The sequence below is a fragment of the Oncorhynchus nerka genome, linkage group LG28 (genome assembly GCF_034236695.1).
Source record: "Oncorhynchus nerka isolate Pitt River linkage group LG28, Oner_Uvic_2.0, whole genome shotgun sequence".
NCBI lineage: Eukaryota > Metazoa > Chordata > Actinopteri > Salmoniformes > Salmonidae > Oncorhynchus > Oncorhynchus nerka.
In genome coordinates this window covers 22,674,176-22,693,218 of record NC_088423.1, presented here as the reverse complement: position 1 = coordinate 22,693,218, position 19,043 = coordinate 22,674,176, and the positions used below count along the sequence as shown (strand labels likewise).

At 44.0% G+C, this 19,043-nt stretch overlaps 1 protein-coding gene across 1 annotated transcript in view; it reads right to left on the bottom strand.

Moving 5' to 3' along the window:
- Positions 1–243: 243 nt before the first annotated feature.
- The window catches only part of rab40b (RAB40B, member RAS oncogene family), a 46,466-nt gene continuing 27,666 nt past the window's right edge, over positions 244–19,043 (bottom strand). Inside the window, exons 2-6 of the mRNA XM_029640141.2 lie at positions 15,130–15,190; positions 7,324–7,384; positions 2,943–3,020; positions 2,169–2,391; positions 244–2,016 (exon numbers count right to left, since the gene is read on the bottom strand). Of these exons, the coding sequence (XP_029496001.1) occupies positions 1,709–2,016; positions 2,169–2,391; positions 2,943–3,020; positions 7,324–7,384; positions 15,130–15,190 (731 nt within the window). The 3' untranslated portion in view covers positions 244–1,708. The remainder of the gene's footprint in view (positions 2,017–2,168; positions 2,392–2,942; positions 3,021–7,323; positions 7,385–15,129; positions 15,191–19,043) is intronic.

Below are 19,043 nucleotides of genomic sequence, written 5' to 3'. Positions count from 1 at the left end.
GATACAGTATGTAAAAATACTCATACCTCCTCCTTTGTAAAGCGCTCTCTAGTAAAGCTAGTGGGTGACATGGAATGCACCCATTGTTTTCAGGTTTTCATCAGGGACATGTGGGTAAAAACATGATCAAGTGAGATGAGGTGAGTTTCCCTCCTTACAGCGCATTGAGCATGTGGAAAAGTGTAATATAAATGCTATCAATTATTTGTATTTTTATTATTACTATCTGAGCAGAGAAGACAGTTCCTGTTTGTGAAGTTTATTGTAAATCCGTGTGGTGATATTTACTGTACAAAACCCTTGTTCGTTCAGTAACGTCCTCAGTCTACTAAGTCTTTGGTGTTGGTGTCACTATCTGAAATAGTATAATCTCTGTCACTGTATACTTGGAAATGAATACAAACCCAAATAACAGAAAAAATACATTGTATCAAACAACATTGTCATAACTGTACATATCATACAAATTCACTACACAAATGGTTTCTCCATAGAATTGCAGACTTGAAGTTCCAGATGACTTCGGCAGAAATAGTATTTTGCTGTAAAAAGTATGTGTAAAACAAGTAGCTAGATCTTAAAAAGGCTTTGTCCAGTATGCTTTTAAAGGCAGAGGTGTGTAGTAGACCATTTATAAGACCAGTCCAGTAACATTTCTTTCATCGTTAAATTAGACTACAGGATTAAAACTAATTTGAATGCTTTGTGTCATTGATTGCAGTGGGTGAGAAAACAGTGCAAAGAGGACCACAGATCATCCACAAATATTGTACACAATAGTACTATTTAGTACTGTATTTTTTACATAGTACATATGTTCATCGTTTTTCTGGAAACATATTATGCACAATCAGAGATGGGCAAAAGATACATCAAATGTTTATTGTTCTAAATACAAGATACTCTAAAGACCAATGTATCAAACTAAAATACAAAATATATTTGCAAGTATACGCCTTCACTACAACAACATTCTCAGTAACTGTAACAAAAAAAAACTTTTACCATTGATGTGATATGTGGTTGTTTATCTACCTTAGTTGAATGCTAAATGACCAAAATGTAAATGTAAAAATAAACAATTGCAAAGTACACCGGGTATTATTATTATTATTGGCCTCGTTTCAGGGACGGAGCTCATTAGAATAATACCCAATAATAATAATACTCTTATCACACCATACTGCCATCAGACTTCTGATACCAATGCAGGGTGAAAGGAGGCCACGAAATTGTGAACCACTATAAAAAAAATGGTATAGAAATGTATTTTATATTTTGAAAATACAAATTACAGGTCTCGAAAGTATCTTGTTACAAAATACATTATATTGTAGTTCAGGCCGGTGAAATACAAATGACCAAATTAATTTAAAAAGTAATTGAAATATAGTCATATGGCTCACATATGATCTGGCATCAAAACTTCCTTCTGGTTCCATGGTCAGTGACCCATAGCGCTAATCCAAAATCTCTGAGCGTGACATGTTCCTTCCCCATCTTTGTCCCACCATGGAGCTCCTGTGAGTGCCTGTGGGAGACTGTTGTGCGTCTGGAGGCCTAGAACATCCAGTCCCTGTAAACAGCCTCGGTGTTCATCTTAATTTATCCACCATCTTTGGCTGCACTAGTGATCAACACCAACTTCCTGTTCATGTGATGACAACCTTCTTCCCCAAGGACTTCCTCTTCCTGTTTCAACTGGTTGCTAGGAGATCTTGCAGCTCTTGCCAGTGCAGCTCTGTTCGGCCGCCGGGCTGAGCGGCGGAGGACGGAAGAGTTTTTTCTTTTTCAGCAGCTGGCATCCGGTCCTCTTGGTGGCGATGTGGGTGGTGTTGGCAGCAGTGGTGGTGACGGAGTAGGACCGTCCGTGCATCATGCGGGCATTGAGGCCGTTGGCCATGGAGAAAGACTTGAGGTGGGACTTGAGAGCCAGGGGGAGAGGAAGCTTGTCAACAAGGTGGACAGGGGTGCAGGACACGATGGAACGACAGCACAGGTCCTGAAGACTCAAAACTAAGAGAGAGAGAGAGAAGGGGGTGTGTGAGAGAGACAGAATATTTAATATTTCACAAATATAAATATTACACCACGAGAGGGCACCATTGTGTAAAACAGTGAGAGAGAGTAAGAACTAGCTGCTCTAGGCTCAGTTTACGCTGCCTCACCTTTGATAGGCCTCCAGAGTCTCTCCATGCCATGCCTCATTAAGACTATCCTGGCCAGCTCTGTGAAGGACTCTGTGATATTAAAGTTGCACAGCGGGCTGACCTCAAAGAAGGTGACCCCTAACCTCTCGGCGTACACCTGGGCCTGCTCTGTGGTCACCTGGCGTTTGTAGGCCAGGTGTAACCGGTTCCCCACCAGGATCTTAGGCACTCCCGGTGCATGCTGGGTAGACAGGAAGGGGAACAGAAAGTAGTGAGGTACAGATTCTGTTCGTACATAATAAGGGTGTGTATATGCGTATGTGTTACATTGTGTTCTTCCCTGTAATAAGTCAAATAATGGAGTGGTAATAGAAGGTCCCAAGGTGGCAAAAAGGATGTCAAGAATCAATCGTTGAGCATATTTTATTTTTAATTGAAGGTGAATAATATTATTCACATAACATGGGCTATCTTGAAAGTCTAACTCTGTGTGGCTAGTTAATGAGTGTGTGAGTTGTTTTGGAGCAAAGGCCAGAGATGTGGGTTGGAGAAGGTTTAGTCATTATCACAAGCAGAAATTGAGCAACATGTCTTACATCATAGAGCAATAGGAGCGATTCAGTGATGTAGACTGCAATTTACCATGTGGCGCCATCCCAAATGGCACCCTATTCCCTTTATAGTGCACTACTTTAGACTAGGGCCCTTTGGGGAATATGGAATAGGGTGCAATTTGGGACACATTTGAGGTTCACTGTTTCTGAGAGAGAGTGATTGATCGATGTCTCTTACCTCATCTATCTCCTTAATCCATCTGTCAATACCATCAAACGACCATCGGTTGGTGATGTCATAGACCAAGATCACACCCTGAGAGATCAAATCAAAAATGTTATTCATCACATGCTTCATAAACAACAGGTGTAGACTAACAGTGAAATACTTACTTATTGGCCCTCCCCAAAAATGCAGAGAGAAAGAAAATAGAGAAATAATAGAAAAGTAAAACACGTAATAATACAATTAATAATAAATACACAATGAGTAACGATAACTTGGCTATATTCAAGGGGTACCAGTACTGAGTCGATGTGCAGTGGTATGAGGTAATTGAGGAAGATATAACTAGGAATAAAGTGAGAGATAAGGAACAGTAGCAGTAGTGTATGTGAAGAGTCAAAGTTAGTGCAAAAAGGGTCTGGGTAGCTATTTGGTTAATTATTTGACTAACTATTTATCAGTCTTATGGCTTGCTGGCTGTTCAGGGTCCTGTTGGTTCCAGACTTGATACCTCGGTACCACTTGCTGTGCGGTAGCAGAGAGAACAGTCAATGAATTGGGTGGCTGGAGCGCATTACCCTCTGTATTGCCTTGCGGTCAGATGTCAGGCAGTTGCCATACCAAGCGGTGATGCAGCCAGTCAAGATACTCTCAATTATGCAGCTGTAGAACCTTTTGAGGATCTGAGGGCACATGCCAATTTCAGGCTGACACCGGTTAGTCAGGCTTATTTAGTATGTACATGTAGGTATGGTTAAAGTGACTATGCATATAAGCAGCAGCGTAAAAAGCGGGGTTGGCAGGTGGTGGGACAGAATGCAGATAGCCCAGTTAGCCAATGTGCGGGAGCATTGGTTGGTCGGGACAATTGAGGTAGTATGTACATGAATGTATAGTTAAAGTGACTATGCATATAAGATAAACAGAGAGTAGCAGCAGCGTAAAAGAGGGGATGGGGGAGCACACAATGCAAATAGTCCGGGTAACCATTTGGTTACCTGTTCAGGAGTCTAATGGCTTGGGGGTAAAAACTGTTGAGAAGCCTTTTTGTCCTAGACTTGGCACTCCTGTACTGCTTGCTATGTGGTAGTAGAGAGAACAGTCTATGACTGGGGTGGCTGGGGTCTTTGACAATTTTTAGTGCCTTCCTCTGACACCGCCTGGTGTAGGGGTCCTGGATGGCAGGCAGCTTTGCCCCAGAGAGGTACTGGGCCGTACGCACTACCCTCTGAAGTGCCTTGCGGTCGGAGGCCGAGCAATTGCCGTACCAGGCAGTGATGCAACTGGTCAGGATGCTCTCGATGTTGCAGCTGTAGAACCTTCTGAGGACCCAAGCCAAATATTTTTAGTTTCCAGAGGGGGAATAGGCTTTGTCGTGCCCTCTTCACGACTGTCTTGGTGTGTTTGGACCATTCTAGTTTGTTGGTGATGTGGACACCAAGGAACTTGAAACTCTCAACCTGCTCCACTACAGCCCCGTCGATGAGAATGGGGGCATGCTCGGTCCTCCTTTTCCTGTAGTCCACAATCATCTCATTAGTCTTGGTTACATTGAGGGATAGGTTGTTATTCTGGCACCACTCAATCAGGTCTCTGACCTCCTCCCTATAGGCTGTCTCGTCGTTGTCGGTGATCAGGCCTACCACTGTTGTGTCGTCTGCAAACTTAATGATGGTGTTGGAGTCGTGCCTGGCCATGCAGTCGTGGGTGAACAGGGAGTACAGGAGGGGACTGAGCACGCACTCCTGGGGAGCTCCAGTGTTGAGGATCAGCGTGGCAGATGTGTTGCTACCTACCCTCAGCACCTGGGGGCGGCCTGTCAGGAAGTCCAGGATCCAGTTGCAGAGTGAGGTGTTTAGTCCCAGGTTCCTTAGCTTAGTGATGAGCTTTGAGGGTACTATGGTGTTGAACGCTGAGCTGTAGTCAATGAATAGCATTCTCACATAGGTGTTCCTTTTGTCCAGGTGTGAAAGGGCAGTGTGGAGTGCAATAGAGATTGCATCATCTGTGGATCTGTTTGGGCGGTATGCAAATTGGAGTGGGTCTAGGGTTTCTGGGATAATGGTGTTGATGTGAGCCATGATCAGCCTTTCAAAGCACTTCATGGCTACGGACGTGAGTGCCACGGGTCTGTAGTCATTTAGGCAGGTTTCCTTCGTGTTCTTGGGCACAGGGACTATGGTGGTCTGCTTGAAACATGTTGGTATTACAGCCTCAATCAGGGACATGTCGAAAATGTCAGTGAAGACACCTGCCAGTTGGTCAGCACATGCCCGGAGCACACGTCTTGGTAATCCATCTGGTCCTGCAGCCTTCTGTATGTTGACCCGTTTAAAGGTCTTACTCACGTCGGCTACGGAGAGCGTGATCACACAGTCGTCCGGAACAGCTGATGCTCTCATGCATGCCTCAGTGTTGCTTGCCTCGAAGCGAGCATAGAAGCGATTTAGCTCATCTGCTAGTGTCGTGTCACTGGGCAGCTCGCGGCTGAGCTTCCCTTTGTAGTCTGTAATAGTTTGCAAGCCCTGCCACATCCGACGAGCGTCAGAGCCGGTGTAGTATGATTCAATCTTAGCCCTGTATTGACGCTTTGCCTGTTTGATGGTTCGTCGCAGGGCATAGTGGGATTTCTTGTAAGCTTCTGGGTTAGAGTCCCGCATCTTGAAAGCAGCAGCTCTACCCTTTAGCTCAGTGCGAATGTTGCCTTTAATCCATGGCTTCTGGTTGGGGTATGTACGTACAGTCACTGTGGGGACAACATCATCGATGCACTTATTGATAAAGCCAGTGACTGATGTGGTGTATTCCTCAATGTCATCGGAAGAATCCCGGAACATGTTCCAGTCTGTGATAGCAAAACAGTCCTGTAGTTTAGCATCTGATTCATTTGTATGCGTCTCTGTGTGTGGAGTACAGGTGATCTAGAATTTTTTCCCCTCTAGTTGCACATTTAACATGTTGATATAGATTTGGTAGAACTGATTTAAGTTTCCCTGCATTAAAGTCTCTGGCCACTAGGAGCACCGCCTCTGGGTGAGTGGTTTCCTGTTTGCTTATTTCCTTATACAGCTGACTGAGTGCGGTCTTAGTGCCAGCATCTGTCTGTGGTGGTAAATAAAAGTATAGCTGAGAACTCTCTAGGCAAGTAGTGTGGCCTGCAATTTATCACAATATACTCTACTTCAGACGAGCAAAATCTAGACACTTCCTTAGACATCGTGCACCAGCTGTTGTTTACAAATATGCACAGACCGCCCCCCTTCGTCTTACCAGAGTGTGCTGTTCTATCCTGCCGGTGCAGCGTATATCCCGCTAGCTGAATATCCATGTCGTCATTCAGCCACGATTCCATGAAACATAGGATATTACAGTTTTTGATGTCCCGTTGGTAGGATATTTGTGTTCGTACCTCGTCTAATTTATTGTCCAATGATTGCACGTTGGCGAGTAATATTGACGGTAACGGCAGCTTTCCTACTCGCCTTCTGCGGATCCTGATGAGGCTTCCGGATCTTTGTCCTCTGTACCTGCATCGCTTCCTCTTGTGAATAACTGGGATGTCGGCCCTGCAGGGTGTTTGGAGAATATCATGTGAGTCTTGCTTGTTGTTGAAAAATCTTTGTCTAATCCGAGGTGAGTGATCGCTGTCCTGATATCCAGAAGCTCTTTTCTGCCATAAGATACGGTTGCAGGAATATTATGTACAAAATAATTTACAAATATAGCGAAAAAAACCCACATAATAGCACAATTGGTTGGGCACCCGTAAAACTGCTGCCATTTCTTCCGGCGCCATTGTGGTTGAACTAAATAGATTTCCTACATACTGGATCCACTAACATTGATGTACCATTAAAGTTTTGCTTTTGAACAGTGCACAAGCCCATCCACTGTCCCTGTTTAGATAGGTGCACCCCCATCCACCCATACTGTACTGTTTCCACAGGAAAGGGTGCTGGGGTCAGTAGTGATGGTGCTGATATACAGATGGATGTGAAAACATGTACAAATAACTTGCATGCACCCATTCTAGAATATTAGCACAGCCAGTAAGACTTGTGCATGTGGAGGTTGACAGCATAGTATTTACAGGTTGTATGTGCTGATTCTAAAACATTCTCAAATGGGCTTCTGTGTTCTTTATGTTGAAATTCTCAAGGCTATTCCTTTCCTCAGAGATGAAATCTGTTTTTTGAGTGAGGTTTCCACAGAACCATGTAAGGTTTTATACATTAGGGTTTACTATGCAGTGTGCAGCAGCAGCCAAGAGAAACATTCCCCTGCTGTAAACATGTTATTTGTTTTGGAATTGTGAAACAATAATGTGTAACCCATTATCAAACAGTGTACTGAAGAAAGAATCTAACTCAATCACACACACAAACACACATACCTGCGCTCCTCTGGAGTAAGAGCGGAAGATGGTGCAGAAGCGCCCCTGGCCAGAGGTGTCCCTGAAACAACACACAGAGGTCAGGGGTTAAGAATGTCAACCATATGTCAATCAAAACACACAGTATTCCAACAACATTCCACCCCTATTATAATGACTTTATAAAGGCAAGGCATCTATTGCTATCATTTGTCAGACAATCACCAATTATCTATGTTTAGCAACACTGATAACTTCTCAAATGTATAGTATATTTGGCTGTGAAATTCAGACATTTCATACATCCCTTACAAAGAGGAGATTAACTACATATATTCAAAACCTACTGTGGTGTAATAAACACCAAAACACTAAGATTAAGCCTGCATTTAAGAGAATGCAATTGGGTAAGGTAGTGAGAGTACAGAGCTAAAACAATAACATGTTTCCAGATTGCATTCTCCAGACCTGGATGGCACAGCAGTGTTTGGGTTCGCACACACACACACACGCCCGCCCGCCTACACACTCTGGCCCTGACACAGCTCAAAGCTGTGGCTTTGAGCTGTGTTTTTAATTCAATGAGAGTCATGCACATATAAAACATTGAACACTTGTTTCTTGATATAATTTCATATACTGACACCTCATACCATATTTCACACACTAGCCTACTATGAAGGGAGAAGCTTTAGTTTTATAGAGTATAGAAATGTCAATATATTAATAACAGGAGAATAACCCCATGTCGTTTAGATACTCATATTCTCCTTTCTTCTCACAAGCTGCAGATTTGCAATCATCTTATTGTGTGTATCCGTAGGCCTACTCCACCTGCAGATTGGATATCCTTGCCAAGTTCACAATTTTCACAACTGGCCAATTCTGCACGCTAATGCTTGTTATCTCTTTGTTAATATGTTAGCCACTCTATAATTGACCAATGTTCCACCATGCCACGCTAGCATTTTACCAATGTTCCCCTTCCCCCAATGCCACACTTGCTAATGCTACACTGTGATTAGTGTGTAGCCATGGTGAGGAGGATAGAGAGCATTACTAACAGCCCTCCTGTTAAAGTAATAACGTGTCTCATCCTTTTAGACATCAAACAAAGTTTCCAGATGAATCATTTAATATTGACTTGACTAAAAGCAAAACCCTCTAAAAATAAAAGTAGCACTCTCATGGTAAGGCTTAGGAGTAAAGAGGAGGGCAAAGGACACATGATGGGAACCACGGAGTGTGTGTGATGTGGATTAGTGTGCATCTGTGCATATGTGTGTACAGTGCCTTCAGAAACAATTCCCACCTCCTGACTTATTCCACATTTTGTTGTGTTACAGCCTGAATGGATTATAAAACTATACATTTCACCCATCTACACACAATACCCCATAATAACAAAGTAAAAACGTGTTTCTAGATATTTCGGCAAATCTATTGAAAATTAAATACAGAAATATCTCATTTACATTAGGATTCACACCCCTTAGTCAATACATGTTAGAATCACCTTCGGCAGAGATTGCAGCTGTGAGTCTTTCTGGGTAAAAGTCTCTAAGAGCTTTGCACACCTCGATTGTGCAACATTTGACCATTATAATTTTTTAATTATTCAAGCTCTGTCAAGTTGATTGTTGATCATTGCTAGACAACCATTTTCAAGTCTTGCCATAGATTTTCAAGTAGATTTAAGTCAAAACTGTAACTCAGGGTCTCCCGGGTGGCGCAGTGGTTAAGGGCGCTGTACTGCAGCGCCAGCTGTGCCACCAGAGACTCTGGGTAACCGGCCGCGACCGGGAGGTCCGTGGGGCGACGCACAATTGGCCTAGCGTCGTCCGGGTTAGGGAGGGGTTGGCCGGTAGGGATATCCTTGTCTCATCGCGCACCAGCGACTCCTGTGGCATGCCGGGCGCAGTGCGCGCTAACCAAGGTTGCCAGGTGCACAGTGTTTCCTCTAACACATTGGTGCGGATGGCTTCCGGGTTGGATGCACGCTGTGTTAAGAAGCAGTGCGGCTTGGTTGGGTTGTGTATCGGAGGACGCATGACTTTCAACCTTTGTCTCTCGAGAGCCCGTACGGGAGTTGTAGCGACGAGAAAAGATAGTAGCTACTAAACAATTGGATACCACAAAATTTGGGTTGGAGCGAGCGGTCGCATCTGCACTCGGTCCGCAGGTAGTATTACATTTCATTATAGTACAACAGTTTGATTTGTCTAATCTTAGCAATTTCTTCTTAGCTAACTACATAGCCGTCTTTGTATCATAGATAATTGCGTAATTATCGTATTTCGTCATCCTAACGCAGTCTACACTGCCCTGCAGCTAGCCAGCTAGCTAACGTCCACCGTTAGCTAGTCCACCGTCTACCGATTAGCAGCACAACTATTACACTCAACTGAACGACTTGATTAGTGTAGTGTTAGCTAGCTACATAGTTGTCTTTGCTGTCTTCGTATCCAAGATAATTGTGTAGTTTAGAGTGTGTAGTTTTTAGAGTGATTATCTTAATTTACCGAGGTTAGCTAGCCAGCTATTTGTCGTCCTTAACGTAGGAGACACTGCTAGCTAGCCAACAGCTAGCCAACGTCTACCGAACAGAACTTCCGCACTCAACAATCCGGTCGCATTTCGCTTCGCTCCACAGGTAGTATCACATTTTTCATTTCATTTCATTACAGTACAACGGCTTGATTTGTTTGATCGTAGCTAGCTACATAGCTAGCTACATAGCTGTCTTTGTATCAAAGATAATTGTGTAGTCTAGAGCGATTTCCTAGGTTAGCTAGCCAGCTATTGTCGTTCTTTTAACGCAACGTAACGTAATCAACACTGCTAGCTAGCCAGCTAGCCCCGAATAGCAGCACAGTAGAAACTATTACACTCAACGGAACGACTTGATTAGTGTAGTGTCAACAACGCAGCCTCTGCCAGCTAGCCTACTTCAGCAGTACTGTATCATTTTAATCATTTTAGTCAATAAGATTCTTGCTACGTAAGCTTAACTTTCTGAACACTCGAGACGTGTAGTCCACTTGTCATTCCAATCTCCTTTGCATTAGCGTAGCCTCTTGTGTAGCCTGTCAACTATGTGTCTGTCTATCCCTGTTCTCTCCTCTCTGCACAGACCATACAAACGCTCCACACCGCGTGGCGCGGCCACCTAATCTGGTGGTCCCAGCGCGCACGACCCACGTGGAGTTCCAGGTCTCCGGTAGCCTCTGGAACTGCCGATCTGCGGCCAACAAGGCAGAGTTCATCTCAGCCTATGCCTCCCTCCAGTCCCTCGACTTCTTGGCACTGACGGAAACATGGATCACCACAGACAACACTGCTACTCCTACTGCTCTCTCTTCGTCTGCCCACGTGTTCTCGCACACCCCGAGAGCTTCTGGTCAGCGGGGTGGTGGCACCGGGATCCTCATCTCTCCCAAGTGGTCATTCTCTCTTTCTCCCCTTACCCATCTGTCTATCGCCTCCTTTGAATTCTATGCTGTCACAGTTACCAGCCCTTTCAAGCTTAACATCCTTATCATTTATCGCCCTCCAGGTTCCCTCGGAGAGTTCATCAATGAGCTTGATGCCTTGATAAGCTCCTTTCCTGAGGACGGCTCACCTCTCACAGTTCTGGGCGACTTTAACCTCCCCACGTCTACCTTTGACTCATTCCTCTCTGCCTCCTTCTTTCCACTCCTCTCCTCTTTTGACCTCACCCTCTCACCTTTCCCCCCTACTCACAAGGCAGGAAATACGCTCGACCTCATCTTTACTAGATGCTGTTCTTCCACTAACCTCATTGCAACTCCCCTCCAAGTCTCCGACCACTACCTTGTATCCTTTTCCCTCTCGCTCTCATCCAACACTTCCCACACTGCCCCTACTCGGATGGTATCGCGCCGTCCCAACCTTCGCTCTCTCTCCCCGCTACTCTCTCCTCTTCCATCCTATCATCTCTTCCCTCTGCTCAAACCTAACTATCTCCTGATTCTGCCTCCTCAACCCTCCTCTCCTCCCTTTCTGCATCCTTTGACTCTCTATGTCCCCTATCCTCCAGGCCGGCTCGGTCCTCCCCTCCCGCTCCGTGGCTCGACGACTCATTGCGAGCTCACAGAACAGGGCTCCGGGCAGCCGAGCGGAATTGGAGGAAAACTCGCCTCCCTGCGGACCTGACATCCTTTCACTCCCTCCTCTCTACATTTTCCTCTTCTCTCTCTGCTGCTAAAGCCACTTTCTACCACTCTAAATTCCAAGCATCTGCCTCTAACCCTAGGAAGCTCTTTGCAACCTTCTCCTCCCTCCTGAATCCTCCTCCCCCTCCCCCCCTCCCCTCTCTGCAGATGACTTCGTCAACCATTTTGAAAAGAAGGTCGACGACATCCGATCCTCGTTTGCTAAGTCAAACGACACCGCTGGTTCTGCTCACACTGCCCTACCCTGTGCTCTGACCTCTTTCTCCCCTCTCTCTCCAGATGAAATCTTGCGTCTTGTGACGGCCGGCCGCCCAACAATCTGCCCGCTTGACCCTATCCCCTCCTCTCTTCTCCAGACCATTTCCGGAGACCTTCTCCCTTACCTCACCTCGCTCATCAATTCATCCCTGACCGCTGGCTACGTCCCTTCCGTCTTCAAGAGAGCGAGAGTTGCACCCCTTCTGAAAAAACCTACACTCGATCCCTCCGATGTCAACAACTACAGACCAGTATCCCTTCTTTCTTTTCTCTCCAAAACTCTTGAACGTGCCATCCTTGGCCAGCTCTCCCGCTATCTCTCTCAGAATGACCTTCTTGATCCAAATCAGTCAGGTTTCAAGACTAGTCATTCAACTGAGACTGCTCTTCTCTGTATCACGGAGGCGCTCCGCACTGCTAAAGCTAACTCTCTCTCCTCTGCTCTCATCCTTCTAGACCTATCGGCTGCCTTCGATACTGTGAACCATCAGATCCTCCTCTCCACCCTCTCCGAGTTGGGCATCTCCGGCGCGGCCCACGCTTGGTTGCGTCCTACCTGACAGGTCGCTCCTACCAGGTGGCGTGGCGAGAATCCGTCTCCACACCACGTGCTCTCACCACTGGTGTCCCCCAGGGCTCTGTTCTAGGCCCTCTCCTATTCTCGCTATACACCAAGTCACTTGGCTCTGTCATAACCTCACATGGTCTCTCCTATCATTGCTATCCAGACGACACACAATTAATCTTCTCCTTTCCCCCTTCTGATGACCAGGTGGCGAATCGCATCTCTGCATGTCTGGCAGACATATCAGTGTGGATGACGGATCACCACCTCAAGCTGAACCTCGGCAAGACGGAGCTGCTCTTCCTCCCGGGGAAGGACTGCCCGTTCCATGATCTCGCCATCACGGTTGACAACTCCATTGTGTCCTCCTCCCAGAGCGCTAAGAACCTTGGCGTGATCCTGGACAACACCCTGTCGTTCTCAACTAACATCAAGGCGGTGGCCCGTTCCTGTAGGTTCATGCTCTACAACATCCGCAGAGTACGACCCTGCCTCACACAGGAAGCGGCGCAGGTCCTAATCCAGGCACTTGTCATCTCCCGTCTGGATTACTGCAACTCGCTGTTGGCTGGGCTCCCTGCCTGTGCCATTAAACCCCTACAACTCATCCAGAACGCCGCAGCCCGTCTGGTGTTCAACCTTCCCAAGTTCTCTCCACGTCACCCCGCTCCTCCGCTCTCTCCACTGGCTTCCAGTTGAAGCTCGCATCCGCTACAAGACCATGGTGCTTGCCTACGGAGCTGTGAGGGAACGGCACCTCAGTACCTCCAGGCTCTGATCAGGCCCTACACCCAAACAAGGGCACTGCGTTCATCCACCTCTGGCCTGCTCGCCTCCCTACCACTGAGGAAGTACAGTTCCCGCTCAGCCCAGTCAAAACTGTTCGCTGCTCTGGCCCCCCAATGGTGGAACAAACTCCCTCACGACGCCAGGACAGCGGAGTCAATCACCACCTTCCGGAGACACCTGAAACCCCACCTCTTTAAGGAATACCTAGGATAGGATAAAGTAATCCCTCTCACCCCCCCACCCTTAAAAGATTTAGATGCACTACTGTTCCACTGGATGTCATAAGGTGAATGCACCAATTTGTAAGTCGCTCTGGATAAGAGCGTCTGCTAAATGACTTAAATGTAAAAATGTAAATTGGGGAGAAAACGGGGTAAAAAAATTTTTTTTTTTTAAATGTCAATCAGAACACTCACTGTCTACTTGGTAAGCAACTCCAGTGTAGATTTGACCTTGTGTTTTAAGTTATTGCCCTGCTGAGAGGTGAATTAATCTCCCAGTGTGGTGGAAAGCAGACTGAACCATAGGATTTTGTCTGTGCTTAGCTTGATTCCGTTTCTTTTTTATCCTGAAAACCTCCCCAGTCCTTATCAATTATAAGTATACCCATGACATGATGCAGCCACCACTATGCTTGAAAATATGGAGAGTGGTACTCAGTAATGTGTTGTATTGGATTTTTCCCAAACATAACACTTTGTATTCAGGACAAAAAGTTAGTTGCTTTGCCACATTTTTTTGCAGTATTACTTTAGTGCCTTGTTTCAAACTAGATGCATGTTTTGGAATATTTTTATTCTGTACAGGCTTCTTTTCTTTTCACTCTGTCATTTAGGTTAGTATTGTGGAGTAACTACAATGTTGTTGATCCATCCTCAGTTTTCTCTTAGCACAGTCATTACATTCTGTAACTGTTTTATAGTCATCATTGGCCTCATGGTGAAATCCCTGAGCGGTTTCCTTCCTCTCCAGCAACTGAGTTAGGAAGGATGCCTGGTATCTTTGTAGTGACTGGGTGCATTGATACACACTTCACCAAGCTCAAAGTGATATTCAATGTCTGCTTTTTCTTTTTACCCATCTACCAATAGGTGCCCTTCTTTGTGAGGTATTGAAAAAACTCCCTGGTCTTTATGGCTAAATCTGTGTTTGAAATGCACTGCTCAACTGTAGCACCTTACAGATAATTGTATGGGTGGGGTACAGAGATGAGGTAGTCATTCAAAAATCATGTTAAACACTATTATTGCACACAGAGTGATGAGTCCATGCAACTTATTATATGACTTTAAGCAAATTTTTACTCCTGAACTTATTTAAGTTTGACATAACAAGGCCTTTGACTTAAGGCATTTCAGCTTTTTATGTTTAATCAATTTCAAAACATTTCTTAAAACATAATTCCACTTTGGCATTATGGGGTATTGTGTTTAGGCCAGTGACAAAAAAAGCTCAGAATTGAACCCATTTTAAATTCCGGCTGTAACAAAAAAAATTTAAAAAATCAAAGGGTGCGAATACTTTCTGAAGGCACTGTATGTTGTGTGTGTGTGTGTGTGTGTGTCTGTCTGTCTTTCCCTCATCCCTATTCTGCTGCTTTGACAAATCTGGCTACAATTCCTCTTAGTGTAATCAGACTCACATGTTTCTTATTGAGCCTATGTACAGAGCTCTCTCCCCCATTGCTCTTCTCCTTACAACAACTCTCAGGAATGTCTCTCTCTCTCTCGCTGACAATACTCTATTCTTCTCCTAATCTGATCAACATGATACAGTCAAATTGCACTCTATCACCTACAGTATATAGAGCCATATGGGACCTGGTCAAAAGTAGTGCACTACATAGGAAACAGGGTGCCATTTGGGACAGGAACTAGGAGGCCATAGAGTCCCATTTACAGTTTCAATATGTTCCAATAACCCTGATGTGGAATTGGGATGAGTTTAGCATGGTAACGGCCATGTGGGTGTGTTTGTGCATGCGTGCGAGTGTGTGTTGTGTACAGTGACTTCACTCACCAGAGCTGCAGCTTGACTCTTCTTCCGTCTAGGAGTATCGTTGTCGTCTTGTAGTCGATTCCTGCCAACAACACGAAACAAGAGAAACAGATGCTAATAACATCTCTGTTAGCCTACTCTGGATATATCTAGGCCCTGACAGTATGTCTGAGCTGTCATGATTATTCTACATGACAGACAGAGAGGGGAGAGAGCGAGAGAGGGGGGAGAGAGATGAATAAGAGGGTATTAATAAGGCTGTGTATGTTTCAGGAGGTAACATGTGGAAGAAGCAGGATGGAGATTAAACTGAGTAAATTAACATGTCTGTAGCCATATGGGACCTGGTCAAAAATAGTGCACTAAATAGGGAAAAGGTGCCATTTGGGAAGTAGACCATGTGAGAGGGAGGTGGGTAGATGTGTAAAGTAAGCACTGAGGCAATGCTGTAATCTCTATCCAGCACATACACACACTGTAATCTCTATCCAGCACATTTACATGCTGTTATCTCTATCCAGCACATACACAAACTGTAATCTCTATCCAGCACATACACAAACTGTAATCTCTATCCAGCACATATACACACTGTAATCTCTATCCAGCACTTTTACATGCTGTTATCTCTATCCAGCACATACACAAACTGTAATCTCTATCCAGCACATACACAAACTGTAATCTCTATCCAGCACATATACATGCTGTTATCTCTATCCAGCACATACACAAACTGTAATCTCTATCCAGCACATACACAAACTGTAATCTCTATCCAGCACATATACATGCTGTTATCTCTATCCAGCACATACACAAATTATAATCTCTATCCAGCACATTTACATGCTGTTATCTCTATCCAGCACATACACAAACTGTAATCTCTATCCAGCACATATACATGCTGTTATATCTATCCAGCACATACACAAACTGTAATCTCTATCCAGCACATTTACATGCTGTTATCTCTATCCAGCACATACACAAACTGTAATCTCTATCCAGCACATATACATGCTGTTATCTCTATCCAGCACATACACAAACTGTAATCTCTATCCAGCACATACACAAACTGTAATCTCTATCCAGCACATACACAAACTGTAATCTCTATCCAGCACATACACAAACTGTAATCTCTATTCAGCACATACACACACTGTAATCTCTATCCAGCACATTTACATGCTGTTATCTCTATCCAGCACATACACAAACTGTAATCTCTATCCAGCACATACACAAACTGTAATCTCTATCCAGCACATATACATGCTGTTATCTCTATCCAGCACATACACAAATTGTAATCTCTATCCAGCACATTTACATGCTGTTATCTCTATCCAGCACATACACAAACTGTAATCTCTATCCAGCACATACACAAACTGTAATCTCTATCCAGCACATATACATGCTGTTATCTCTATCCAGCACATACACAAACTGTAATCTCTATCCAGCACATATACATGCTGTTATCTCTATCCAGCACATACACAAATTGTAATCTCTATCCAGCACATTTACATGCTGTTATCTCTATCCAGCACATACACACACTGTAATCTCTATCCAGCACATACACAAACTGTAATCTCTATCCAGCACATATACATGCTGTTATCTCTATCCAGCACATACACAAACTGTAATCTCTATCCAGCACATTTACATGCTGTTATCTCTATCCAGCACATACACAAACTGTAATCTCTATCCAGCACATACACAAACTGTAATCTCTATCCAGCACATACACACACTGTAATCTCTATCCAGCACATTTACATGCTGTTATCTCTATCCAGCACATACACAAACTGTAATCTCTATCCAGCACATACACAAACTGTAATCTCTATCCAGCACATACACAAACTGTAATCTCTATCCAGCACATATACATGCTGTTATCTCTATCCAGCACATACACAAACTGTAATCTCTATCCAGCACATACACAAACTGTAATCTCTATCCAGCACATTTACATGCTGTTATCTCTATCCAGCACATACACAAACTGTAATCTCTATCCAGCACAAATACATGCTGTTATATCTATCCAGCACATACACAAACTGTAATCTCTATCCAGCACATTTACATGCTGTTATCTCTATCCAGCACATACACAAACTGTAATCTCTATCCAGCACATACACAAACTGTAATCTCTATCCAGCACATTTACATGCTGTAATCTCTATCCAGCACATACACAAACTGTAATCTCTATCCAGCACATATACATGCTGTTATATCTATCCAGCACATACACAAACTGTAATCTCTATCCAGCACATTTACATGCTGTTATCTCTATCCAGCACATACACAAACTGTAATCTCTATCCAGCACATTTACATGTTGTTATCTCTATCCAGCACATACACAAACTGTAATCTCTATCCAGCACATATACATGCTGTTATCTCTATCCAGCACATACACAAACTGTAATCTCTATCCAGCACATACACAAACTGTAATCTCTATCCAGCACATACACATGCTGTTATCTCTATCCAGCACATACACAAACTGTAATCTCTATCCAGCACATATACATGCTGTTATCTCTATCCAGCACATACACAAACTGTAATCTCTATCCAGCACATACACAAACTGTAATCTCTATCCAGCACATATACATGCTGTTATCTCTATCCAGCACATACACAAATTGTAATCTCTATCCAGCACATATACATGCTGTTATCTCTATCCAGCACATACACAAACTGTAATCTCTATCCAGCACATATACATGCTGTTATCTCTATCCAGCACATACACAAACTGTAATCTCTATCCAGCACATACACAAACTGTAATCTCTATCCAGCACATTTACATGCTGTTATCTCTATCCAGCACATACACAAACTGTAATCTCTATCCAGCACATGCACACGCTGTAATCTCTATCCAGCACATATACATGCTGTTATCTCTATCCAGCACATACACAAACTGTAATCTCTATCCAGCACATATACATGCTGTTATCTCTATCCAGCACATACACAAATTGTAATCTCTATCCAGCACATATACATGCTGTTATCTCTATCCAGCACATATACATGCTGTTATCTCTATCCAGCACATACACAAATTGTAATCTCTATCCAGCACATATACATGCTGTTATCTCTATCCAGCACATACACACACTGTAATCTCTATCCAGCACATGCACACGCTGTTATCTCTATCCAGCACATACACAAACTGTAATCTCTATCCAGCACATACACAAACTGTAATCTCTATCCAGCACATACACACACTGTAATCTCTATCCAGCACATACACAAACTGTAATCTCTATCCAGCACATATACATGCTGTTATCTCTATCCAGCACATACACAAACTGTAATCTCTATCCAGCACATTACATACTGTAATCTCTATCCAGCACATACACAAACTGTAATCTCTATCCAGCACATTACACACTATAATCTCTATCCAGCACATACACAAACTGTAATCTCTATCCAGCACATTACATACTGTAATCTCTATCCAGCACATTACATACTGTAATCTCTATCCAGCACATGACATACTGTAATCTCTATCCAGCACATACACAAACTGTAATCTCTATCCAGCACATTACACACTATAATCCCTATCCAGCACATACACGGATGAACACATGCACAGATTACATTCACATGCACTCACAGGTCACTCAGACTAATCATAGAAAGCTGGGATGGAAATCTGATCCTCTGATCCTGTTGAAATCGACATATTCTCACATTCTCTGTCTCTATGCCCTCTTTTCACTCTACGTTATCTACCTATCCCCCCCTCTACCCCCTACCTCCCCCTCACTCACTACCTCCCTCTCTCCAGCTGTCTACACCCCTTTCTCTCTCCCTGTCTCTGTCTC